Genomic DNA, 26,644 nt, shown 5'->3' on the forward strand with positions numbered 1-26,644 from the left:
GGGGCCTTTTGGGGGTTTGGGGGCTAGGGGAGGGATACCAGAGAGTTGGGGGATAGGGGAGGAATAGCATTAGGAGAAATATCTAACATAGATGACAGGGTGAGGGATGTAGCCAGCCACCATGGCACGTGCATACCTATGTAACCTGCACGTTCTGAACACGTACTCCAGAACGTAAAGTATAATAAAAAGAAGAAAAAAAAAAGCAGCTCTGGGACTTCTCGCTTCTCCAAAGCTGCATGGGGCTCCTCCAGAAACTGCAGTTCTCTCTGTAGGTGCGTGGATGTGATGATGGCCGGTCTCACGCCAATCACCATCAGGAAGTTCTACGAGGCTGGCAGCAAGGTGAGAACAATCCGGATAGGGCACGTGGCCCCCCGCGGGTGTGGGGGGAGCTTCAGGAGCAGCCCAGATGCTGGGATTTCACCCATCAGGCTAAGATCCCCCCCAGAAGATCTATTTGACATCACAGATATATTTTATTTTGCGACATGAACACATTTGTTTTAAAAAAGACTTTTTATTTTTAAAAGGATGTTTTAACATCAAAAAAGTAGAAAGACTCATCTGAGGTGGGGAAGAAGCTGCAGAGCCTTTCTCACTGAAATGGCAGAAGAGCTTCCAGGACGTTCTTGCTGGAGCTGTGAGGTCTGGACCCACCTGGGTCTAGTCAGTGTGCCAGAGTTAGGAATAAATGATAGAACCCAATGCTCATTCTCAGAGGAGAAAACAGAGCCAAGGAGGGCAGCAACCTCAGTGCCCGGGGAAACCAGCTGGGTCCAAACCCCAGGCCTCCTGACTCCAGCTCCCCCTGTGTGGCCATCAATGACCTGGGGGGTTACCAGTCAGCATGCCACAGTTTCCATTGTCGCGTCCTCCCCTTCACCCCCCTGGCAATTCCAAGGCCACTTGTGGTGGCATCTGCATTCTGGTCAGCATTTCTCAGCAACTCTTGGGCTTCAGAAGCACCCCAGGCCCTGAAGCTATTTGAGGTGTGCTAAGACTCTCTCAGGGTCCCTGGGGGGAAGCGTTTTCTACTTCCCCTGCCCTTTAATTCTTGCTTTTGGGGTGTGTTCACATCGTAGCCTCAGAACTCCCGCAGGCACAGCCCCTGAGCTCTCCCTGATCAGCCACTGACTTGGGCCAGCGTGCAAGGCCTCTGGTGGGTTCGCATCGGCTCGGCCACTTACGAGTTGTGTGGCTCGTAACACAGGCAAGAGCAGGACCCTGGGAGTATGTTTCCCCACTAGTAACATAGGGAAGACTGTGAACCCATCTTGTAGGTTTTCAGTGAGGATTGATTTAAGTCAACCAAGTGCAGCGGCTCCAGCGTAGAAAACACTTTGAAAACGGTATCTGCTGTGGTTCACGTATTTTGTAGAAAACGTTTGAGCGTGTCTGCAGCGACTCTGTCTGAGCACACATGTAGCGTCCTCGCAGGCCAGCAGAGGGTGCCAAGAGTTCAGGACTTCCTTCATTAACCGGCTTTTCTTGTCTTAGTACAAGGAAGAGCAGCTTACCACGGCCTGCGAGAAGTGGCTGGAAATGAACTTGGTTCCTCTACTGGGGACACAGGTCTACCTCCGCAGAATCCCGCAGGACCTGCTCCACAAAGTACTGAAGTCTCCCAGGTCAGAGCTGGCTCCCAGGCTGCGGGTCTTGAGAGGGGCTTGGGAGAAAGTGGGGACCAAACTGGGTGGGGAGGGGCTCTGGGGGAGGCTGTACCCACGCCTTAAGCGTCCTGGCCTCCTGGACAGCTGGGTCTCAGCTGGGGCTGGAACTCAGGGTGCTGTGTGCAGGGTTGGGGACAGAGCTCCCTTCACACTCCTTCTTGTGGGTAGGGACCCTCTGAGTCCCTGTTGTCTCATTACTCACCTGGGTACGAAAAATGAAAGACTTAATTACCTAAGTAATTTTTAGAAAAAAGTCCTGACAACATTAATGCACATTCATTATAGAAAATAAAATCTCTTGCCCTGCATCGGTTTACATCTCCAGCCCTGACTCCTCTGCTGAATAATTCTAGACCCACATGTCTGACCGCCTGCTTGACTTCTCTGGCAATAGAGTTAAAACCCAACTCTCAGTGCCCCTGCCCTTTCCTGCACCCAAGCCTGCCCCCAGTGTTCCTCCACCATCTGACTAGCGGATCAAGCTAGAGCCTTGAGAGTCCTGGACCCCACTTTGGCCGCACCCCGACCCTGGGGTCATTTCTACTTCCAAATCAAGTCCGGCGCTATGGACCTCTCTCCACTGGTAGCAGCCCCAGCCCAAGGCCGGAGCTTCAATGTCTCTTATTTGGACCAAGGTGACCTCTAACTGTCTTGCTTCCAGTCTGGACCCCCTTCTGATCGCATCTCTAGCCAATGGCCTTTGCCTCTGGACCTGGCTCTTTCATCTCACACAGCATGAGTGCAGCCACGGGGACCCCCGAAACTTCCCTGCTGGACACCTCCCCATACCGGGCCCCGCTTCATGCCCATCCTCCTGCCTGAAATGCCTGTCCCCTGCCAGCTCTCCTTCTCCCTGGAGATATTCCCCCATGCCAGGCTTTTTAGGTTATTTCCAATGTTTTACCAATACAAATACCACACTGGTGAACATCCTTCAACATTATCTTCATCTCAGATTCTTTCCCCACATTGAATTCCCAGAAGTGAAAAGACTAAGTCAAAAGAACTTTCTATTTTGTATTTGTGTCTGAAACATTTGTATTTGAAAATAATTTCCGAACTTACAGAAAAGTTGCAAGAATAATGCATAGACTGTATGCACCCTGTACCGTTGATCACGCCAGAGTTCAATTTCTGCCCCGCGTGCTCCATCATCTGCATCTCTGCGTGTATCTATTTTTACGCTTGTTTTTTCTGAACTGTTACTATTTGGGGTAAGTCACATTTATTAAGGTCCTTTACTCCACATGCTTCAGTGTTTATTTCCTAAGAAGAAGAATTGTTTGAAAATATAACTATAGTGCAGTTATCAACTTGAAAAACTTACATTGATGTAATAGTTGAATGTCACTTGCCCAATACTGTCTTTCATAGCTTTTTTTTTTTTTTTCCTCCAATGCAGGACTCTGTTTAGGACCACTTAGTTGTCATATCTCTTTAGGACTTTGTTCAAAAAGATCTTGGTACTCATTTCCAAGTTACCAAAATTTTATTACCTTTGAGGAAATTTCAAAAATGAAGACTACATTCTGCTGAAAATCCTAGTAGAATATTAGAAAATGAGTGTTTACTCATGTTTATGTGTGGAAAGGGTTCTGGTTTCAGAAATTAGATTATAAAGATTTATTCTACTGTTGGTTTGAAGTGGCTACGTAGCATGTAATGCCCTGACCTTTGCAGAGATGTGAGGCAGGTAGAATGGAGTTCTGGGACGGAGGGAAGGAGACCACATTCTCTGGGAAGCCCCAGGAGTCCCAGCTTCAGGCCAGCCCAGGGTATTGGGCACACTCCTAAAGTCATTCCGTGGTGTTCTCTGCTCTCCCCCACTCAGGCGCTCCCCTACTCCCCAGTGGAGCAAGCTTGTGTAATTGTTGAAGAAAAGATAAACATGGCATCTCTTAGAGTTTTCATAACATTGTCCCTCCCTTGGAAAGGCTGAGCTGTCACACCCTGGCAGCATTAACTTGGTTAAAGAGAAAAAATGTCTGACCACAACCAGAATGTTCGTGGTGGGATAAGCCTGACAAACGCACACAGGGCAGGAAAAGAGGTCAGGAGCATTACGTGTCAAGTGTCTAGACTCACCAGCCTGGCAGACATGACTGATGTGGAAAATGGGTCCTGCTCCTCTGGCCGCTCCCCAGGAGCTGTCTGAACAGACAGTCCAAGGCTATCACTGAAGGGGGAAGAGCCCTGTGTGGCTTCTGGTCTGCCATCAGCCACGTGCCCAGGCTGACCGCTCCCCAGGCTCTGCTCACATCTGAGGTTGATCTCTACTGGCAGCCTGCATTAAAGCTTGAGAGAGGTGGGAGACAGGGTTTAGGAAGAAGGAGGCTTGGTAGAAGTTTCACCTGCTAGGGCTTCTCATATTAGGGTGCTTGTGAGTTTCAGGCTGCTGGCTCGTGGAGTCGGCACCATAGTCCACAGCTGATTCAGAATGCATCTTTCTCGAGCTAACACTGCAGTGTGTGCTGTGTGCTGTGCGCACTGTCCCTTTCTATCCTCCCCACTCCCTGTGATGGGCACAGTTGTTATCTCTGATAGAAGAGGGCTAATGATGGGCAGGGCAGGGCCTCCACTGGCTCCAAAGTCCACATCTTGCCCTGGGTGCTGCACCCCTCACCGCCGTTCACAGAGGCCAAGGTTACCAGCAACTGAAAGGATGTAGCGAGAACTGATGGTCCCAAGGAGCCACGTGGCCCCGGAGTGGGGTGTGTGGAAATGCAGACTCCAGCGTCAGCGTCAGGGATGGAGTGGCCTTTGGCCTGACTTATCTGCCCCCCCAGCTGTGGGGCCAGTCCCCCAGTTTGTGGTCACAGGTGTTTGGAACAACGTCCTTTTTTTTTTTTTTTTTTTTTTTTTTTTTAACAGAGGCTGCAGCTTCTGGGCCATTTGGCTTCTCCATCTGAAGTCCCTCGAGCTCATCTGCCTTTAGGTTTTGTTTTCCATCGTGTCAACTACCTGGGGTAAAACAGGCTACAGTTTTTCTAACCTCTTGGGCCTCTGGTTTTAATTTACTTGCCTGGCATTTGGTTTTCAGTTAATTTTCTTTGTAGAGGTCACTGCTCGGTGACCCTGTTCTACTAACTCTAATATTAAGAAACTTTCATTCCAAGTTTTTTCCTGGAAACCAAGCTCCTCGCGGACTTAGGAGGTTAGAGACCTCAGAGCACTATCTAGCTCCCATCTCAACAAAAGATGACCTTGCAACCAGCAGCACTGCCTCCTGTGTTTCCAGTTCTCCCCAATTTCCCGTCTATGACCCGAGAAGTCTCGGGGTCTCAAGATTTCCCCAAGAAGAGCTATGCATGTCCTCCTTGTCACATGTGTTCCACAACCTGCCCTTCAGCATGGGACAAGTTTCCCATGGGTGTCTGGGACACCTCTGGGCACCCATCTCAAATGTAATAGTCCCTGAACCCAATGCTGCTTTAGCTAATACTAGCAATACCCACCAATTATTAAGCACTAGTTGTATACAGAACACTCTGGGTGGGTTATCCAGACTGATTCCTATAGCAGCCTAATGCGGTGGATACTATTATTGGCATTTCTTGCCCGTGGGATAGAGATGATAGCCAAGGATGGGATCAGCTGATGGTCCCTCCATGCAACATGGGAGTTGGGGTTTGAACCCACGTGGCTTAAAGCCCATGGTCATTACCAGCCCGCTGATGTGCTCTGCAGGATGCCTTCATTTTCCTTACTGATGGTCAAGAACAATAAGAATACTGATATTATTTTTACTGTAAAAAAGTATAAAAGTAGGATGATAATACAAAATGCAGTTGTATCATCTCCCCAAATGAGCGAATATTAGTATTTTGTCTTAAATTGAGACGTCACACATTGCCAGTGAAGCAGAAGTCACCTATGTGCCCCTCCCAGCCCCATTCCCTGCCTCATTTTCTCCCTCCTTCCCCTCCTCAAGACAATTAAACCACTGTTAGGAACTTGTCCAGATTTAATCTACTTGATTTTACTCTTGCCACATAAATAATACTGGCTCAAAAGAGTTAAACTTGAAATACGTGTTCTCATCGTGATTGCAACATTCTGCAGCTTATTCGCTTACATTGTGTGTTGTGTTCTCTCCTTATTGATATTTACATATCGGATTAGCATTTTAACTTTTAATTGTACGTGGTTCTATTGGATGAATGCACAGTGATCTCTTTTCATTCCCTTCCTAATGGCCTTTTGTTTTATGTTGTTTGTTTGTTTGCCAAGACAAGTGATGCAGCAGTGGGCATCCTTGTTCATATCTTACTCCCACGGTCATGGCTTTCTCTATGGTCTATATGCACAGAAGGCCTTTAGTGTTTATATATAATTTTCTCGGTAAAAAATAGAGGACAGTGTCTTATGAAAAGCATTGCTTTTTTCTCCTAAAGCACAAATATCAGTTACATTCCAATGGCTGCTTGGGAGTGCCAGTAAACACACATGGTGCATCCCAGAGAGGGAGGTTCAAGCCCTTGTGAGTTCTGTCTTGATTGAGGCCATCAGAACTCTTAGGTAAATAAAAAGGTATATGAATGTCTTTGGTGTCATTATCTGCTGCAGAAACGAATACTTTCAGGTCTGATATTGACCTAAAGACAGAGGAATTTACTTTAATAATTATCCTTCATAAATAATACAACCAGGTTTCTGATTCATGGAGCTCCCAAGACTCCCCCATGTTGCTGCTAGCTCCTCTTTAGTAAGACCTTAAAGGACCTTCTGGGCTTGAAGACCTCAGGTGTGGAGTTTCCATTAGAAGTCACTTCGTTTTGCCAGCCCCACTGACAAAGTTCTTCATGGGGACATCATACCAAGTGGCTCTGCGGAGAGTGTCCCCTTCCTGCCTCATGATGATTGCCCAGATGGTGGCAAACTTGGTCCTGTCTGGCCAGAGTCAAAGTCCATGCATTTGTAGGTGGTCTGAAAACCAAAGGAGAGGACAGAGACAGTTTTACTCTGTTCAGAAATAGCATGAGAAGTGGGTGACATTTCCAGTATCCTTTAAAGTCACAGTTTGTCTTTTGTGCCACCCACCATAACCACAGGCAGTGGTTGAATGAAGAAGTGGTGGCATATTTTAAGGCCAGGGTGCTATGTCCATGGTCAGAGGCTGAAAATATTGATGGGTTTAAGAAGTGGTGAAATGGCTCCAAAGATTACTGTCAGAGGCTGCTAGAGAAGGGGTTTGGGAAACAGCCACACTTACAGAGCTGCCATTATGGGGTAGCAGCTATTCTTTGGCAATGCTCATTTATGGAGGAGAGGCCATATGCTGCAGCAGGCACTGCACAGACTCTGGAGCTGGGACCTGACCCTGTCACGTATGCATAAGAGCTTCCAGCCGCTGAGCATGTCATGATGTGCCAGGCACTGTGTAAGCACTTTGTATGTGTGCAGTCATTAGAATGATGGCCCCACAGATGTCCACATCCCACTCTCTGGAACCCATGAATATGTTAGGTTGTATGGCAAAGGAAACTAAGGCTGCAGAGGGAACTAAGGTCACTAATCAGCTGATTCTTTTCTTTCTTTCCAACTTTTTTTTTTTTTTTTTTTTTTTTTGAGATGGAGTCTCAGTCTGTCGCCCAGGCTGGAGTGCCGTGGCACAATCTCGGCTCATTGCAACCTCCGCCTCCCAGGTTCAAGCAATTCTCTGCCTCAGCCTTCTGAGTAGCTGGGATTATAGGGGTCTGCCACCGTACCCAGTTAATTTTTGTATTTTTAGTTGAAATGGGGTTTCACCATCTTGGCCAGGCTGGTCCTGAACACCTGACCTCACGATCCACCAACCTGACCTCATGATCCACCCACCTCAGCATCCCAAAGTGCTGGGATTATAGGCGTGAGCCACTCTGCCTAGCCCTTCTTTCCAACTTTTATTTTGGGTTCAGGGGTACATGTGCAGGTTGTTACATGAGTAAGTTGCATGCCACAGAGATTTGGTGTATGGATAATTTTGTCACCTAGGTAATTAGCATAGTATCCTTGATATAGTTTGGACATGTGTCCCCACCAAATCTCATGTTGAATTGTAATCCCCAGTATTGGAGGTGAGGCCTGATGAGAGGTGATTGAATCATGGGGGTAGATTTCTCACTAATGGGGCTTAGCACCATCCTCCTAGTGCTGTTCTCCTGATAGTGAGTGAGTTCACTTGAGATCTGCTCATTTAAAAGCATGTGGCACCTCCTGCCTCGCTGTCTCCTGCTCTTGCTCTAGCTGTGTGACATCCTCCGCCCACTTTACTTTCTGCCAAAATTGTAAGTTTCCTGAGGCCTCTCCAGAAGCCAAGCAGATGCCAGCATTGTGCTTCCTGTACGGTCCATGGAACTGTGAGCCAATTAAACCTCTTTTTTTTTTTTTTTTTTTTTTTTTTTTTACAAATTATCCAGTCTCAGATATTTCTTTATAGAAATTAAAGAACAGAATAATACCACCCTATACGTAGTTTTTCAATCCTCACCCTCTTCCTACCCACCACCATCAAGCAGGCCCTTATTTGTGTCCGTGTGTATTCAATGTTTAAGCTCCCACTGCGTAAGTGAGAATATGCAGTACTTAGTTTTCTATTCTTGTGTCAATTTGCTTAGGATAATGGCCTCCAGCTTTACGCATGTTGCTACAAAGGACATGCCTTCATTCTTTTTTATGGCTGTATAGTATTTTATGGTGTATATGTACTATATATATATATTTTTTTACCTAGTACACTACTGTTTTGTTTTGTTTTTTTTTTCATTTGCGTTTATTTAAACACAGTTCTCAAAACATTTGAGTGAAATTGGGTCTCCTTTGGTAAGCAAAGGACCTGAAAATAATATTTTAAAAAATGAACAGGCAAAGTCTTCAGTTCATCCATGACACATGTATAGTGTTCCCTTCTCTCATCATGTACTTTGAAGCATCCAGTTTTTTTTCATATAGTCTAAAAGCTAGAAGAATAAGAGTATATTTATGGTGGAATGTATTGTCACTTGCTGATAACTAGTTGAAATACTATCACCCCCTTGTAACAGCTTTAAGAAACAGCCTTTTAAGGCATACACTGTGTAACTCTTTGTATTTCCTGCTGTTCATATTACAGATTACATAAAAGCTGACAAATCCACATTTATATAAGCATTAAGCACTGGCGTATTGTAGATTTTTAGTTCTAATACTGGCAGTACAGAGTTACAAATCACAATTTTTAACACTTAGTTGCAGGTATAAATATGGTATGTTTCATGCACTGGAGGAAAACGGGCCATTTGTCTTTAAATTTACTACTGACAACTGAATAGTTCTGGCTAAGCATTGGTATGTTAGAAAGAAAAGTAAAAATCAAACTGTTTATTGTTGCTTTTTGCCATTTGGTAGCATTTTACACAGGCTTCGATCTTCAGAGTACCCTGGATTCAATAGAAAAACCTTTTAAATGAAGTTTTGTACAATAGAAACTTCTCAGCAGTCAAAATTTAGACTGCTTTAAAATGAGGAGCTTATTCTGGAAGATCTGGGTGGGCCCAGTATGATCACAAGGACCTTGTAAATGTGAAGAAGGAGGCCAAAGAGTCAGAACCATAGAAAGATTTGAAGATGCTGAACTGCTGACTTAAAGACTGAGAAAGAGGCCACAAGCCAAGGAATGTGGGTGGCGTCTAGGTGTTGGAAAGGACAAGGAAAGAATTCACCCTTGAGCCTCTGGAAGGAATACAGCCCTGCTGACAACTTGATCTTACCTCCTTTGGTATTTCTGGCCTCCAGAATGATGAGAAAATAAATTCGTGTTGTTTTGAACCACTTGGTTTATGACAGTTTGTTATGGGAGCGATAAGAAACTCATCCGCTCACCTCATCCCCTCTGCAGCACTCTCCTCTGAGCCGCTGCTGTGATCACACTTTCACAGATGAGGACATCGCAGCTGCAGGGCAGTAGAGCAACTCGCAGGAGGTTCCACAGCCAGTCTGGCGAGGAGCTGAGATTCTAACCTGGCCTGTACCCAGGTCTGAGCCCAGAATTGTGTGACCTTGGATAAGTTATTCAGGGTTCAGCCCTCAATCATGGCCAGAACTGAGGTGGAGCAAGTGAGGCACTCACCTTGGTGCAAAATTTAAGGGAGCATCAAGAAAACGTAGTCATGAAGATGTAGTCTATTTTAGTGTAATATATTAGAAGTAAAATTGATGCAAAAGTGCCATGATGAACAAAATACGAAAATTTCAAATAAACATAGGGTTAATTGCAATTTCTACATCTAGAAAAGTAAGGACTGTATCCTAACTTTGCAGCACGGTTGTGTGGAATTAAATGAAAGAATCTACAGAAAACATCTTGAGAACACCTGGCACATAGTAAGAGCCCATTAAATGATGATCGTTGTTTTGCAGGGGCACAGAGGGTGGGTGAAAACACTGGCCCCAGTGCCAGGCTGCTGAGATTCAAATCCTAGTTCTGCCATTTCCCAGTTGAGGGTCCTTGAGCAAGCTCTTTAACTGCTTAAAGTCTGAGGCTACCTTCAGAATCAAGGGTGGTGTCACCTAATTCTCAAACTCATTCTAACCATTTTCTTAGCAGCAGCATGATTTTGTGCTATTTCTAAAATTTCTTCTCAATCTTTTTATTTTGGCCAGGTTGTTTACCTTTAGTGAATTCCGTCTTGTGAAAACGATACTTTTTTGGGTCTTCTTGCAACTAGACCACAAGATTATGGCAATTCCAACTCAGGAAACCATGCTGACGTTTTTTAAGAGGTAACACAACTTAGTGTTGATTGATGAAATGTATAAATACTGAAATGTAAAACACTGCTCATAATATCACGGGGGAAAAGCATTGGTGATATAATTTTTCATAGCATCATTCAGAGGGCAGGTTTTTTGTTTTTAATAGGGCCTAAGATTATAGGATGCTTTCAAAACACCAAATTACCTAGAAAAGTAAATAGCGAGTAGGTGTTGTACTATGAGATAATCAGGTGCTTCTGGGAACTTGTGTCCAGTAACAGGCATGATACAAAAGGTACTCCTCTGTTCGGGAAAATGACCACACTACCCTCACCTTTAGAACTTCATTAAAAAAACAATCAGCTTTCTCAGGTTGAATAAAATTCATTTTTTAATGTACCGAAATCAGACCAGGTCATTCACATTTATATTTCTCTAGATAACACATAAAATTCTGGGTTTTCTGGACAAAGGAAAAAAGCAATTGAATGAGCAAAGGTTTAACAGCATTAACCCAGTTTCTCATACTCTCTAAACTTCTCCATTTTAAAGGAAGATAACGATTACAATAATAACAGTGGGCACCACTGAAATATGCTTTACTGGGTACTTTAACTCTGATAAGCACTATCAATTCATTATCCCATTTAGTCTACATAATACTGATGGCTGCTTTTGTTATCCCCACTTTACAGATGGGGAAGCTGAGATAGAAATGCAGTATCTTGTCAGGGATCATGTAGGTGATAAGGAGTGGAGCCGAACTTAAGCCCAGATCTGCCAAAGCCCAAGATGCTTTGCTGCCCATTCCTGGAACAGCAGATAGGATTGATTCCTCTCTTGTGCCCACAAAAGCTGGTGTAGTAGTAGCTCACTGAGGATCTGCCTCAAACTGTGGAAGTAACTGGTCACATAACCTTGTCAGGTTTCTGTTTCTGTTCCCCACGTCCTCAGGAATGAGGGCTTCCAAGGGTGATGAGGCGAGTTTAAGGAAGTAGAAGTAAAGATGCTTCATTTCTTTTGCATATGTGAGTTTAGCAGGTAAACACACCTTCACATATTAATCTGTGGATTGACCTGTTTAAGCCAAGTTTCATTTGCACTGTTTTGAAGCATTTAATTCATTTCTGGAACATCTGTGCACTGCGTTAACTAAAGAGCCCATTTTTCTGGCTGTCTTGTTATTTGAGGAAAGCAGTATTCAGTGTCAGAATTATACGTACTTTGTTTAGTTTCCATATAATTTGCTTTGAACCCAAATGTTTTACCGGCCCTCCCCCACTCTTTTAATAGCCTATGAGACACTTTTTCCAATGAGTCATGCACACCAGGAGGAATTGCTGTTTGGCTCCAGGTCAGCTCTCGTACTGGAAATGTCTTAGCACTGGGAGATACGAAAGGAGCTAGAATGTGGTGATTCATTAGAGCTGTGTTTTTAATGCGGGAGAAGCAAGTGAGGAGGGAGTGAAGGTGTGGGCCCCCTGCCGCAGCTGCTGTTCCGAGGCCTTCGCTAACGCTCCTGAGCCAGAGACTCCGCAGCTCTTCCCCTGAGTGCCGGGCACATGCGTGTTTCTCACCACCACAGCTTTTCTAATTTCCTGGTGAATCTACGTTGACTTGTCCCAGACCTCACATCTCCATGCATTTCCCCAAGCCCCCTGATCCTGTACAGTTTTCTTTGTTGGAAACCATTTGCTTCTTTCCAAGTCATGTCATTACCTCAACCTAAGCAGTGACGACAAATCTTGCAACAGGGCCCGAGTCTTCTTGCTGCAGTGTGGGGATGGCTCCAGACAGCCAGAGCCTGCTGTGTCCCTTCCCCAACCTCCCCCTTCCCTGCTCAGCCCTCCCCGCTCTCCAGCAAGCTTTGGATCAGACTGGGAGAAAAGATGGGAAAATGCGGGGTTTGGATGCTCTCCCAGCACATTGTCCAGGCCCACTCTGCCAGCACAGACGATCCTGTGGCCCACTCTTAGCATTGCGGATGGTTCTCCTCCTGCTCAGCTCATCTCCTGAGTGGCAGCACCTTGAAGGTGTACCCTTGTCAATAGCCTCCATCTCCCAAATGCATCTCCTGAGTCCCAGGGCTCCCTCACCTGGGGGTCTGTCCTGGCTGCTCCTGCTTTCTCCAGCCCCTGTCTGCTCTGCCTTCTCTGTGTCTGTGTGGTGGGAGCCTCCCAGCAGAGCTGCGCTGCCTAGCCCCTGGTGAACCCTGCAGTTCATGTATATGTCCTGCCCCTCCCAGGGACATCACAAGCAGCTTCAACAAAGGGCGTATGATCCTTTCTCTTATCCCGACTTGTCTGGCACCTCACTGGACATATAATGGCTTACTCTGAACTATTAGTCTCCATCAGACTTTTTTTCTTTTTGAGACAGGGTCTTGCTCTGTCACCCAGGTTGGCATACAGTGGCATGATCATAGCTCACTGCAGCCTCAAACTCCTAGGTTCAAGCGATCCTCTCGCCTCAGTCTCCTGAGTAGCTGAGACTATAGGTGCATTTCACCACATCTGGCTAATTGTAAAAATTATTATTTGTAGAAACAGGGCCTCTCTGTTGCCCAGGCTGGTCTCAAACTTCTGATCTCAAGTGATCCTCCCATCTTGGCCTCCCAGAGCACTGGGATTGCAGACATAAGCCACTGCGCTAGGTACTATTTTTTTTTTTTTTTTTTTTGGAGGCAGGGTCTTACTCTGTCGCCCAGGCTGGAGTGTCATGACACTATCTTGGCTGGCTGCAACCTCTGCCTCCCAGGTTCAAGCAATTCTAGTGCCTCAGCCTCCCGAGTAGCTGTGACTACAGAGGCGTGCCACCACACCCAACTAATTTTTGTATTTTTAATAGAGATGAGGTTTCACGGTGTTGGCCAGGCTGGTCTCAAACTCCTGGCCTGAGGTGGTCCTCCCACCTTGGCCTCCCAAAGCACTAGGATTGCAGGTGTGAGCCACTGTGCTGGGTTCATTTTTATGTAGCTCAGTTCATCTCAGAGAAGTGGGTCTTAAATGCTGATGGAAAATTCAGAGAATGCCATGTGTGTGGCAACTTGAAATCACAGCGATAGCAGACAAACTTCCATTTTTATTGATGGGTGGTGCCCACTGAGTGCACTAGCCCAAGAAGGGTTCTCAGCTTTGCTCTAGGCTCTCAGAAGAAGAATGTCGCAGTAGATGAGTGGTATCTATCCCGGATGCAGGAGCCAGGCTTGGTGGCGCCCTGACTCCACATCTGCCATTCTCTGCCGAGGATCCCCAGGGCTGACCAGCGGCAGTGCAGGGGGTCTTGTAGCTGCCGGCCTAGCAGGGCTGGTGGCCAGAGGGCTCGGCTGCCCTAAGGCGCCTCTGCTCCCTGTGGAGGTGGAGGGAGACTGCAGGGAGTCACGGCCTGGGCCAGCATTGCATCACCAGGGGAGTTGAGCTACAAAGTTCAAAGGGGCAAAGGGAATAGCTAATCAAGGAAGCTCCAGTGGTCGCTGGCCGGGATGTGCCAGGAGCATTTCAAAGTGAGACAGAGGAGCAGGCCCCCGGGGAGACAGTAAACAGGCTCGGGAATGAGAAGAGAGGAAGCTATTGGGCCCAATTTAAAAAATTGCCAATATTGATAAAATAAATGACGGAGCAATCTACTTCCAGCGGAGGGGGACATTTTGAGGCCATCACATTATGGGAACTCCCAAGATGGAACTGCTCTTTCCTAACGTGTCAGTAGTGGGACAAGCTGAACAAATATTAGCTCACCCGGCCCTTGACCCTGCTAGGAAAGAAGCTGAGCAGCAGCTGTGGGCATGACCTCGGCCGGCCCAGCGTCCGGGAAGGAGGGTCGAGAGCCATCAACTGAGTAAAATGAGTCACACACCCCTCTCCTCGTCTTCTCAGCAGTGTCTGGAAGACAGGCTAAGAGGGAACGTAGTTGAATAACTGACTTCTCCAGCGACAACTGTACCGAAGATGAAGACATACATCCAAGCCTTTTCAACTCTCCCATTTTTTTTGTTCATTAATTTTCTTGGTCAATCTTTCATTTATTCAACAAATATTTTTTGAGCATGTGCTATGTGCCTCAGACACTGATCTAATGTTGAAGCTTCTTTGCCTAGTCAGATGGTCAGAAACAACTTCAAGTTTACTGCAATCCAAGAACATCAGTATAAGAAGGAAACATAAATACACGCACGGTCATTTATGTGGCTTGCAGATACGTGCAAACATACACCTATATGCAGATAAATTCATACACAATTACACACACCTAAAGTGCACACACGCATGCGCGCACACACACACACACACACACACACACACACACATCCCTCTACACTCTTCAGCCTGTTTTCCTGGCAATAGCTAGTTTAGAAAAACAAATAGGCTGTCCAGAATTAAATTTAACATCTCCTTGTAGGAAAAAACAAAAAATGTAAGCAAAGCTGTTGCCCTTCATCCATGAAGGAAAAGTCATCATTTCATTCCACTTGGTATTCTGAGAAGTTCAGGAAAGCTGTGAAAACTTGTAATCGGAGAAAGGCAAGAAGCAGGCAAATTTTCAACTTTTTAAAAGAACATTTTAAAATCAAGGCATAAAATACATACAGAAAAGTGCATGAACCTTAAATGAACAGTTCAGTGAATTTCTACAAAGTGAACACACCTGTGTAACCCAGACCAGAACAGGGGACATGGCCAGCTCCTAAAGCTCCTTATGCCAGTCCCTACCTCTTCTACCAAAAGTAAACAGTATCCTGACCTGTTTTACTACTGATACATCTTCCCTATTTTTGAACTTTGTATAAGTAGAATTGTGTAGCATACGCTTTTAAATGTCTGGCTTCTTTCACGTAACAGTGTATCTGTAACATCCATCCATGTGGCTGCATGTAGCAACAGTTTGTTCATTCTCATAGGATATTTCATTATATGAGTATACCACAGTTTGTTCAGATGTTGGTGGACATGTTCAGCCACTAGGAATAGTATTGCTATGTACAATCACGTACACATCTGAGGTACACATAACTATGTGTTCTGTTGAGTAAAAACCTAGGAATAGAATTACTATGTCATAGGGCATGAATAAGTTTAACTTGAGTAAATACTGCCAAACAGTTTTGTAAGGTGGCTGTGCTAATTTATTCCGTAACCAGCAGTGCATGAGAATTCTGGTTTTTCCATATCCTTGCCAACACTAGGCATCCTCAGTCTTCCGTCTCTCCCTTTCCTCTCCCTTTCCTTTCCTCTCGCTCTGTCTCCCAGGCTGGAATGCAGTGGCACAATCTCGCCAAACTCCACCTCCCAGGTTCAAGCGATTCTCCTGCCTCAGCCTCCCCAATAGCTGGGACTACAGGTATCCACTACAACACCCAGCTAATTTTTCTATTTTTAGTAGAGATGGTGTTTTGCTATGTTTGCCAGGCTGGCCTTGAACTCCCAACCTCAGGTGATCCACCCACCTTGGCCTCCCAAAGTGCTGGGTAAATGTTTATTATGTTTTTAGTATCTGTAGAATTTATCGTGATAGCCCTCTTTTCATATCAGATATTGATAATTTGTATATTTCTTTTCTTTTTTTTCCTTGATCAACCTTAAGAGAGGTTTATTTTATTCACTTTTAAAAGAAACACCTTTTGACTTGACACACCTGTTGATATTTTTCAATGGCATGTTTTCCGTTTCATTAATTTTTCTCTTCATTATTTCCTTACTTCTACTTTCTTCAAGAAGTATTTGATATTCTTTTTCTAAACTCTTGAGATGGGTATTTAGACATCCGATTTCTAGGCTCTTTTCTTTTCTGATTTGGAGCTATACATTTCCTTTAACTGCATCCCATGAGTTTTGATATAAAATGCATGTCTATGTTGTACCGGGTCAGGAATGGGGTGTGGTTTTATCAGTCATTCAAGTAGAGGACATGTGGGTGGAGAAAGTGAGGAGGCCATGGGAAGAGTAACCACTGTCCCCATGAGGGGTGAAGGGTCTGAGCTCTGGTGATGTCAAGAAGATGGAGTGGAGAGAGTGTCTGTAAGAACAAATATGGCAGCAAGAGGATTAATTCATTCATCTGGTTCACCTGGCTATAGAAGGAGACGAAAGAAGATGGAAGCAGCAGCCCATTGCAGTTTGGAATCCATGGTGATTTATACAAAAATATAGCACCTGTGGAAGCTGAGCTTATTTTGGATTAATTATGGTGACGTGGAAGATGATCTTATTTTGGATTAATTATGGTGACTTTGGAGAGATCAACTCATTTATCAGGAGCTCAGGGGTCTGGTGTATTTCAAATGCCATCTTGCTGGAGTGATCCACTGTGCCTCCACACTTGACTCAGTTATCTCCAAGGAAACCCTCTAGGAGCACCCTCTTCCCCCACAGTCTGGTTCAGATGCTCAGTCTCTGGGCTCCATAGTATTGCACGCCCATCTCTGTAAGCTTTCTCACTTGTAAATAAAATAATTATTGTGATTGTCTGTTCCTATGTATGGTTCCCACACTGGCTGTTTGGTGCAAGGACTGTGTCTTACTCACTTTACGCTCCCAGTCCCCAATATTTAACAGCTAGAAGCTGTTGACTAAGTACTGAATGAATGGTGCTTTCTTTAGTTACATTCTTTTTTTTTTTTTTAATTGCATTTTAGGTTTTGGGGTACATGTGAAGAACATGCAAGATTGTTGCATAGGTACACACATGGCAGTGTAGTTTGCTGCCTTCCTTCCCCTCACCTGTATCTGTCATTTCTCCCCATGCTATCTCTTCTCACCTCCCCACCCCCCTGTCCCTCCCCCAATTCCCCCCAATGGACCCCAGTGTGTGATGCTCCCCTCCCTGTGTCCATGTGTTCTCATTGATCAACATCTGCCTATGAGTGAGAATATGCGGTGTTTGATTTTCTGCTCTTGTGTCAGTTTGCTGAGAATGATGGTTTCCAGGTTCATCCATGTCCCTACAAAGGACGCAAACTCATCGTTTTTGATGGCTGCGTAATATTCCATGGTATATATGTGCCACATTTTCCCTGTCCAGTCTATCATCGATGGGCATTTGGGTTTGTTCCAGGTCTTTGCTATTGTAAACAGTGCTGCAATGAACATTCGTGTGCATGTGTCCTTATAGTAGAATGATTTATATTCCTTTGGATATATACCCAGTAATGGTGCTTTCTAATGTTCTTTAATGGTGATTGTAACTTCTGAACTACTTCACTTTAACTCTGAAAATTACTCTGCATTGCATGTCAAATACAGATTGCAAGAAGGAATATAGTGACTTTCTGGCCAGCTGTTTAGTGTTAAATAGAACCAAGTGTCACGTTTGCAGAGTGACAGCTTGAAGCGCACAAAGCGTGGGATGGTTTCAGTCCTGCTGGGTATGGATTTGACGTTGATTTGAAACTTTCTCCCTCCAGCCTTAGGTATCACAGTGTGTGTGCTACATTTCAAGTGGAACTCTCTTCTCAGGGCCTCGGGATGATTCTCCAGTTACTCTGTGTATGCTCAGGCTCAGCAGGAGATTGACAAGTAGCTTCTTGTTGCTTCTTATGTGTCCTTTTATGGTATGTAGGACAGGGCTGGATCTGAATGACTGCTAGAAGGGTGGAAAATTCAGTCCTCAGTCAGGTGAAATTGGTCCTTATAATCAGAAGCAGAAAATGTCTTCACCTCCAAACCCCTTCTGTTGGAGGCTAGTGTAGAACTCTTCTTATGATTATACTAATTGACATGAGTGGCAGTTTGGAAGCTACAGGACAACAACATGCATTCAGTTATTGCCAGTTCATAAATTACTCACTTTATTAAATCAAAGAAGGTCAATGCTGTAAGGTCCCTTAGAGATCACCTGGTCTCATCCTTCGATTTTGCAGTTGAATAAGCTAAGGCCCAGGGATAATGAGGAGCTTACTCAGGCTCCTTTTGTAAAGTGATGGTGGTACTGGGGTTGACCTTGGTCTTCTAGGTCTTTTGACGCTCTTAGCTTTCAGAGTCAAGGGCTCTGTTATGTAACAGAGTCTGTTACATAACATAACAAATGTAATTCTGATCTTTAGCTGATTTATTAATCACTCAATAGGTATCTCTCAGCCACTGCAGCGTTGATTCTGGCAATGAGCTTCCAACCTTACCAGAAGGAAGTAATTTGAATGTAGCCAATGAAGCCAATTCTCACATGATCCCAACTTCTAGATTCCCCTGATTCTCCAACTGAGTCTCTTCTTACCTGTGCCCTACCCAAATCTGACCCAGCCTTTACAGAGCTGGACAAAGCCAGTTCCAGAAAGCCTACTCTGATCTCATGTGCTCACTGGGTGAATTCCTCCTCTGACCTCCTCTTTCGAGCATGTGCTGGCTGCGTGGGTGTGCACAGGTAAACCCAACAGCATCTCCCCCGACCCGTTCCCACACATACCATCCCTAAGGGAACCGCAGAGGGAAACTTAAGGACAGCTTCCCTGCCATGCCCTGTACTCCGGGTGCCCTGAGCCCACGGATTTCTTGAGGGAAATGTGCTGTGATGCTGCGTCCCCAGGATGGGCAGAAGCCATGTGCCTGTTGTGATTCATGAATGGCATTTGCAGATGTAGCCAGAGTTAGCATGAAACTGGGCAACCCTGGTGTGACAACACTGATCTCTTTACCAGCATATTAATTTTGAAATATCCCATGAGTCATAGACATTAGGACTATTAAATTGTTCTCTTTTAGAATAACGCAACCAGACCTTGTGCAGGGAGGTTGATGTATTCTGGGACAAGAGGATTTCTCATTATCTGACATTTGTGTTTCTTGCCTTGTTTGTGTCTTTTCTTGCTCTGAAAGGTGATGCCTCTGCTCTCCTTTAACTTGGATCTCTGGAACCTGAGTCTTGTTCTCAAGATCCTCAAATATTATGGTTAGTTCTTACTAACTTTCCACTTCCCCAGCATTGCTTCTTGGCTTTCCAGGCATACTGAGAAGCACCAAACATACCTTCGACAGTAAGCGTGGAGGAATGGAAGGAGCACAGGAGTCTGGGTAGGAGGTTCTTATAAAGGGCAGCTGTGGTTCTGATTAGACAGGATTTCTTTTTGTGCTAGGATCAGGACCATCTTGATAGGCAGAAGGACACTGAACTCGGTCTCAGGGAAAAGCTGATAGGTCATGGTGACGGCAGACAGGACCACATGGGCATGCAGACAGTGGCATAGGCTGGCCTGAATGTGCAGGCAAGTGTGTGTGAGCATGTGCATCGGGGGGCCTATTGGCATTCCTAGAAGGTAAGTTATGGGTGAGTGGAGGGATGGGTGAATGAGGCTGGAGAGCTGGCAGGGACGAGGTCATTCATCCAATTAATTCACCCAACATGTTGCAAGCTAAGTGCCAGGCAATGTAAAAGACATCGAGAGTACAGCAATAAACAATGCAGACACAAACCCTGTCATCACGGAGCTTGCAATCCAGGAGCAGACACAAGCAATAAATGAGATGCATGTTAGGAGAAGTCAGCCCCGAGTCTCAGCCCCACCTCGGCCGCCCACTGCCTATAGACCGGGGGCAAGCAGCCTAAGCACCGTGCATGGAGGTAACAACACACACTCACTGGGACTGATGGGTGCGTCAGCCCTGAGTAGAAGAAAAGGCCCAGGACAGCATGTGACAGGGATTCTAAAATGTGGTGACCTTTGGTACGTCATGATGTGGGGGTGGCAGCAGAAATTGTTTCATTTGCCACACTTGAGTGTTAGGAGCCAAGAGGAACATTTCCTGTTTTTTGTTGTTGTTGTTGTTGTTGTTGTTGTTTGTTTGTTTTGAGATGGAGTCTCACTGTGTTGCTCAGACTGGAGTGCAGTGGTGCAATCTCGGCTCACTGAAACCTCTGCCTTCCAAGTTCAAGCAGTTCTCCTGCTTCAGCCTTCCAAGTAGCTGGGATTACAGGTGCCTGCCACCACGCCTGGCTAATTTTTGTGTTTTTAGTAGAGGTGGGGTTTCACCATGTTGGCCGGGCTTGTCTTGAACTCCTGACCTCAGGTGATCCGCCTGCCCCTTGGCCTCCCAAAGTGCTGGGATTACAGTATGAGCCATGGCACCCGGCATCCATTTCCTGGTTCTTTGATTTCAGAAATGTCCCAAGTCTTCTACACTGAGTTATATTTTGAAGAAAAAAAAAAAACCCATTTCCTCTTCTTATTGTGAGTTATTGCCCTAAATGTGTATTTTTTCAAACGTTGTTTTAAAATTTAATATACTAGTTCAAGTATTTCTCAAATAAGCTAAGTCGTTTTTAACCCTAATTTCTTTTTTAATTTGTGGCAAAATACGCATAGCCTGAATTTTTCCCATTTTAGCCATTCTTATGTGTTCAGTTCAGTGGCATATGCTGTTGTGAAGCCATCTCCAGAACTTTTCCGTCTTCCCAAACTGAAACTCTACCCATGAATCAACTCCCGTTTCCCCTCCCTAGCCCCTGGCAGCCCCCGTTCTACTTTCTGTCTCTAGGAATCTGATGACTCTAGGTACCTCACAGAGCAGAGTCATCCAGCATTTGCCCTTGTGTCTGGTGTACTGCTTCCAAGTTCATCTGTGCTGTAGCATATATGTATGTTAAGGCTCAAATCTGAAGTGCCGGGACTATCAGGGCTGTAGGCCTGACCCTCGCAGGAAGGGTCGAAGACTCCAGCAGATGACAGGGTAGAGGAAGTGAGAAAGTTGTGGCTAAGAGCACCTCTAACATTACAATATGTACCCATCAGAGGGAGACTTGTCCCCAGGCACTGTGAGAGTCTATGGGAGATTTGTTCCCAGGGTCTAGCAAGTAGAACCCGGAGCCAACCTGGGTGTGTCTTTCAGTAGCAAGGAATTGTGAACTGTCTTCCCGAGAGGGGTCACCCCCCCAGGGTTTCTCAGTGAACTTTGGGAGGCAGAGATCATCGCCTGAAATTGTCTCAAAAAAGTAAGTGCTAAACCAAAAGAGGTCTTTGCACAAACAGAGCACAGTACCAGGGGAAACCATGCCAGTCTTTGACTTCACTGGCGTAACCAGGCACAGCAGTCCCCAGACTCAGCAGCTGCTAGCTCCTATCTCATGTGACACCACCTGAATGCACTCACCACTAGGCCAGGGAGAAGTAGGTGCCTCTGCTCCCAGACGGTTAAGTGGTGTCAAGGAAAATGGAGAATGTGCTGGACTGGTCCTGAGTGGCCTGTGCAGGACACTGGCTCCACGTCAGTGGACCTCGCTAGGCTCCTGGAGCTGGGTTATATTGATCCGTTCTGAGGGTGGACCACAACCCTCAGATCCTTTGAGATTTCAGGAAATCAGAAGCTGAGGGCATTACTTTCTTTCCTTGAGGTGGCCCGTAACTTGGGTGATTTGGAGGGTGACGATGATGAATGCCATCAAGAGTAATTCCCTGCGTTTGACCCTCCTTGAGTCCATTCACTTTCCCTGGGGCAGGAGAACAATGGTGGTGCTTATAGGTGCTGAGGACTCACTGGGTGCCAGCAGCCCCCCCAAGCCCTTCCCAAACAGTCAGCTTTACTCCTCCCATTTCCCCAGTGTGGCTGCTGCTCCCACTTGACAGAGGAGAGTGAAGCTCTGAGAGGCCCCATCACAGGACTGTGGCTGGCCCGGCTGGGACTGGACCCTGGTCTGCCTGTCTCGGGGTCCCCAGCTTGGTTGAATGATGAGATGACTCATGGCCTCTCCAGGTCAGCCACAAAAGTGGGCGTCAGTGCCACTTCCCAGAGGCCCCAAGGGGTCATAAAGTCCAACCAGCTGTCCCAACAAAGCTATTTCCAAATCCTTGGGGACAGGAAGGCTATCCAGAGAGGCCCTGGCTGAATGGCCATTGGGTCAGAGTGCCTCTCAAAGGAGGATCAGGGTCTTGGTTCCTCTTGCCTCTGCCAGCAGCTTTGCCACACCAAGCAAATCGGCAGAACCGGGCCTGGAGCTTCCTGGTGGAGGGTAACGCTTTCCTCCAGTTGGGTCCTTTCCTTTCTGCAGCGGAATCTGTATTCAAGCTGCAGCCCCAGCAGGGGCTCACGGCTCAGGGCAGCGCCAGGCTGTGGAGCCCTGGCCATAGGTGCTGGCTTGTCCCCAGAGCACTGGATGAGGCAGGGGAGGAAGGCGTCAGCTTGGTATTTTCTTCCCCTTTGACATTTGGTGCCCAGCCATGATGATGCCTCAGCTGCTCCTCCATGACATGATGAAAAAGAGGCAGAATAAGGAGGAGGCATCCTGATCATGTGAGGAAAGGGAGTGAGCGAGTGTTCTTTGTCCCAAGAGGATGTCGGTGTTTGCAGGGCACAGGCACCGTGCCCACCAGCCCCGGCTCCACTTACCCTGGGTAATGGAGGGCTAGTTCCAGGACCAATAGTTCTGCACTTCTGAAAGCATCCACCTGACTTTATTTACGGCTGCTCTGTCCACCTCCAGAGACAGGCACAGGGTAGATGCTGGTAAATACCCCTTGAATCGAATCAGAACTTTCTTGTCTTTGTGCCCACAACTTTTCTGCACCTCTAGACCTATCTTCTGGCATCCCTGATGTGGAGCAGTTGGGCGGTCCCAGGGATTCCCAGATCTTCTGAAAATAAATGATTCCAGGAAAGCCGGCAGGCATCTCCGATGGAGGGGGCCACTTGGCCAGTGGTGACCTCCGTCCAGCTGGCACAGGGTGTGACTTGGACATCACTCTTGATTTATGGAAAAATAATCTACGAGTACCCTGGGCGGGTCCTATGCAGGCTCTGCCTTGTGGAAGTGACTTTGCATTTCCAAAGAGACTTGGAAACATTGTTCCCCATTGTCCCCGCTTATGAAAAATGGCCATTTTTTGTGAAGTAAGTTATTTCAAAACAAGGGCAGGGAATGGAATGTGTGTCCGTGTGTGCATGTCTTCTCAAAAAGGATTGGATCTTCTCAACCCAGTGCTGACCTTCAGCTTCATGAGGAAGTTATTTGAAGCTCAGTATTAAGCTGAACTGAATACAGTAGAACTGATCCTGAAACCAGCTGCTAAAACTGGTTACCCAACACATCCGTTTTCTTCTTTTTCATTTTACCAGAAAGCACTTTTGAAGTGTTTGATTTGGTCGCTTGCTGGAAGGGCGGCATATGTACCGGAGTCAGGAGTCCTGGGTTGCCGTCTGGGCTGAGCCTTTCCTTCTCATCTGTGAAATGAAGCTAGCAATCCTTGCCCTGTCTGCCCCACAGGAAGTTTGTGACACTCAAGTGAGAAAATGCATATTGAGGTCCTCTGTCAAGTAACATGTGTTCCCATCAGTCACTTAATACACATTTACTGGGCACCTACTATGTGCACAACTCAGTGGTAGATGCTGAAAGGAATATAAGCATTTGTCTCTATTACCGTCTCTGGGGCTGGACTTTATAAAATGTCATCTAAGCTGCCATGTGCTTCCACATACCTGACCCCTCCGGAGAGACCCAGGCCCCATTCGACCCTGGCTGGTGAAGCCACTAGTCTGTATGACATGGCTTTCCCTAGCCTGGGCTTATTCCAGAAAGGAGTTTGCTGAAGGTCTGTTACTCTTCTTTGTGCCTCTGCTAAGCTTTCCCAAGAACCGTTGTTTTCTGGACCGAGATATAGGACAGAGATTGAGGCCGCTCTTCCTCAGCTTGCGTCTGCACAACATCACCAAAGGTAAGAGGTAAGCCCTGACCCAGGTGAGCATATCCACGGGAAAGCTGCTGGGTACCTGCCCACCCCTCAGCCACTGCCAGGGGAGCCCCACCTGATGTTTCCAAGGGAATCAGCTGAAACATGGCATTTCCACTTCTAATCTGTGTGACTTGGGGAAAGTCATGTAGCTGCTTGGTCTCACTTTCTCCATCTGTAAAATGGGGGTAATCGGAGCTCTGATGAAATCTGATGATGGGGCTTGTATCTTGTGAAGCAGTGCACAGCTGCCAAGGGCTGTTTTGTTGGCATTGAATTGATTGAATTGTGTGTCCTACCTCTTCACATGGTTCGCTTCTAGGCCCCTTGTTCTGCAGTTTGGGAGGAAACTCTGGATCTGTGCTCCATCCAGGCTTGTGCTCCCTTAGCCTCATGCACTGGGCACAGGGGATGGCACCTGTCACTCGGAAAGAGGAAAGACATATTGGGGAGCATGTTATCAGCAGTCCAAGAGGCCACCCATGAGATCTTTGCATCTGAAAGGACATCTGAGAACATTTTCAAAGCCGTTTCTAGCTATCCAGATATAATAAGTAGCTCTAGAACTCAGGAATGGTTGATGGAGTCAGGTAGTTTTGTCCAAGTTGCTTCTAAACATTCTAGAAACACTGATTGCCTGATTCAAACCTCCTTTGCCAGGCAGGATGGCAGCCAGGGGGCTGTGAATGTTGGGGTGAGGAATGGTTGCAGGAGAACACTGTAACTTTCTCCCAGGGATCTAGGAAGGGAGATCTAAGAAATAAAAACAAAATAAAATAGAAAAAATATATAGAAATTTTAATTGGATCTATATGCAGCCTAAATAACTTCTTCCTTTTTGCTTTGTAATTTTTTGGACAATATTGTGAGAACCGAAATATCTTTAAAAAATAAGGATGACTGGTCAAAGCTAACCTTCGAGGGCCAGTGATGGCTTTTCCTTTAACAGTAGTTCTTAAGGTACCTTCCAGGGTTCACTGGGCAGCAATATCTTCTTGCAAGATTGCTGAGAGTATATTTCATTCAAAATTATATAAATTACACTTAAAATCATTAATATGTAGTATAGATTTTTTAAAAACTAAAGTTGAAATGGCCATTGAATTTATTCATTCTTTGGAAGTTTATTTGTATACTTTTTTTTTTTTTTTTTTGAGATGGAGTCTCACTGTCCCGCAAGGCTGGAGTGCACTGGTGCAATCTTGGCTCGCTACAACCTCCATCTCCTGGGTTCAAGTGATTCTTCTACCTCAGCCTCCTGAGTAGCTGGGATTATAGGTGTGCGCCACCATGCCCAGCTGATTTTTGCATTTTTAGTAGTGACAGGGTTTCACCATGTTGACCAGGCTGGTATTTGTATAAGTTTTTTTTTAAGAGAATTGATTTGAAATACAAAAGTAATTGACTCTGAACATAACCACAGTGACTCTGAGGTGTTTTATTTCCACTTCGTAAATCAAATCTTAAAGGAGACCATCCACCCTTTTCTCTTCCCTCAGCTCCTGACTTACTCCTTTTCCTTTCTGTAAATGTGACTTTTGAGGCTCTGGTGTGAATAAAATGAAAAAATGTTCCTTTTGTGTTTCTTCCAAGGCAAGGATCTGGAGGAGCTGCAGGACCTTAACTTCTTCCCAGAGTCGTGGCTGAACCAGGTTACAGCCTACCATTACCACGCAGTGAGTTGCCTGCTCTGCAAGGAAACAGTTGTTGAGATGTATTGCCTCTCTGACTTTGTTTTTTTCTGGAGACGTGTTTCACATTTGAAACCTTTAGACCCCTGAGGTAAGGACATATCTGGATTGTCCTCCAGGGAAACTGGGGAGAGCAGTGCCTGGGAAGGAGAGAAGGGAGAAGATCCAGACTTGGAATCTGGGTATATTCCAGCACCCGCCATATGCATTTTTGTTCTTGATACAGATTAACAAATGTTGGGACCAAATTACTCTTCTTCCAGTAATAAATGAGCATGTCTCTCTTTGTACACCCTCAGCAACATAGAACATTTAAATTTCAAATTGCTTTTGTTAATTGAGAAGGGAACAACGGCCTCTCATTTTTTAATGTGCATTTCCTTTATTACTGGTAGCTGGGAATGTTTTTCCATGCAGCGTTTCCCCTTTGTGAATTGTCCATGCAAACTGTTGTACTTCTTATGTGTTTTCAATCTCGCATTTTAGAGATGAAGAAGGGCAGTGTGTGAGTTCTGAAGATGTATGAGTCACTAGTTAAAATTCAGTCCCGCTCCACAAATACCTATTGTCATGTGCAAACCACAGTGCTCAGCGCTGCCCACACCATAGATCTTGACTCCGTGGAAGGAGGTGCTTTTCTGGGATATAACTCAGGACTGTGCTCTAACAGAGGAGCACAGGAGTGACAGAGAGGAGACAGTCTGTGCAGACGTCTCGGGAAGTCTCCACCTCACTCTTGGTCCTCTGAGCCTGCCCACCTCCTTCCTTTTGTTCTCTGCTACCAACGCCATCCTCTCGAATTCCGCTCCTCCCCCTCCCCAGCCCTCACCTTGGAGCCTGCCATGAGGGTTCTTACTTGCTCTTGATTTTGTGACCGTGGTCATCTCTGCCCTGTGTGCACCTTTTATTTCCCAGATGAG

General features: G+C 45.9%; 1 protein-coding gene across 1 annotated transcript in view; it reads left to right on the forward strand.

Moving 5' to 3' along the window:
* BTBD16 (BTB domain containing 16) overlaps positions 1-26,644 on the forward strand; it is a 59,978-nt gene that overhangs the window by 27,334 nt on the left and 6,000 nt on the right. The window contains exons 8-12 of the mRNA XM_010332175.3: positions 276-345; positions 1,501-1,631; positions 10,293-10,412; positions 23,927-24,018; positions 25,627-25,709. Coding sequence (XP_010330477.2) covers positions 276-345; positions 1,501-1,631; positions 10,293-10,412; positions 23,927-24,018; positions 25,627-25,709 — 496 coding nt within the window. The remainder of the gene's footprint in view (positions 1-275; positions 346-1,500; positions 1,632-10,292; positions 10,413-23,926; positions 24,019-25,626; positions 25,710-26,644) is intronic.

Source organism: Saimiri boliviensis, chromosome 12 (assembly GCF_048565385.1).
Source record: "Saimiri boliviensis isolate mSaiBol1 chromosome 12, mSaiBol1.pri, whole genome shotgun sequence".
Taxonomy (NCBI): Eukaryota; Metazoa; Chordata; class Mammalia; order Primates; family Cebidae; genus Saimiri; species Saimiri boliviensis.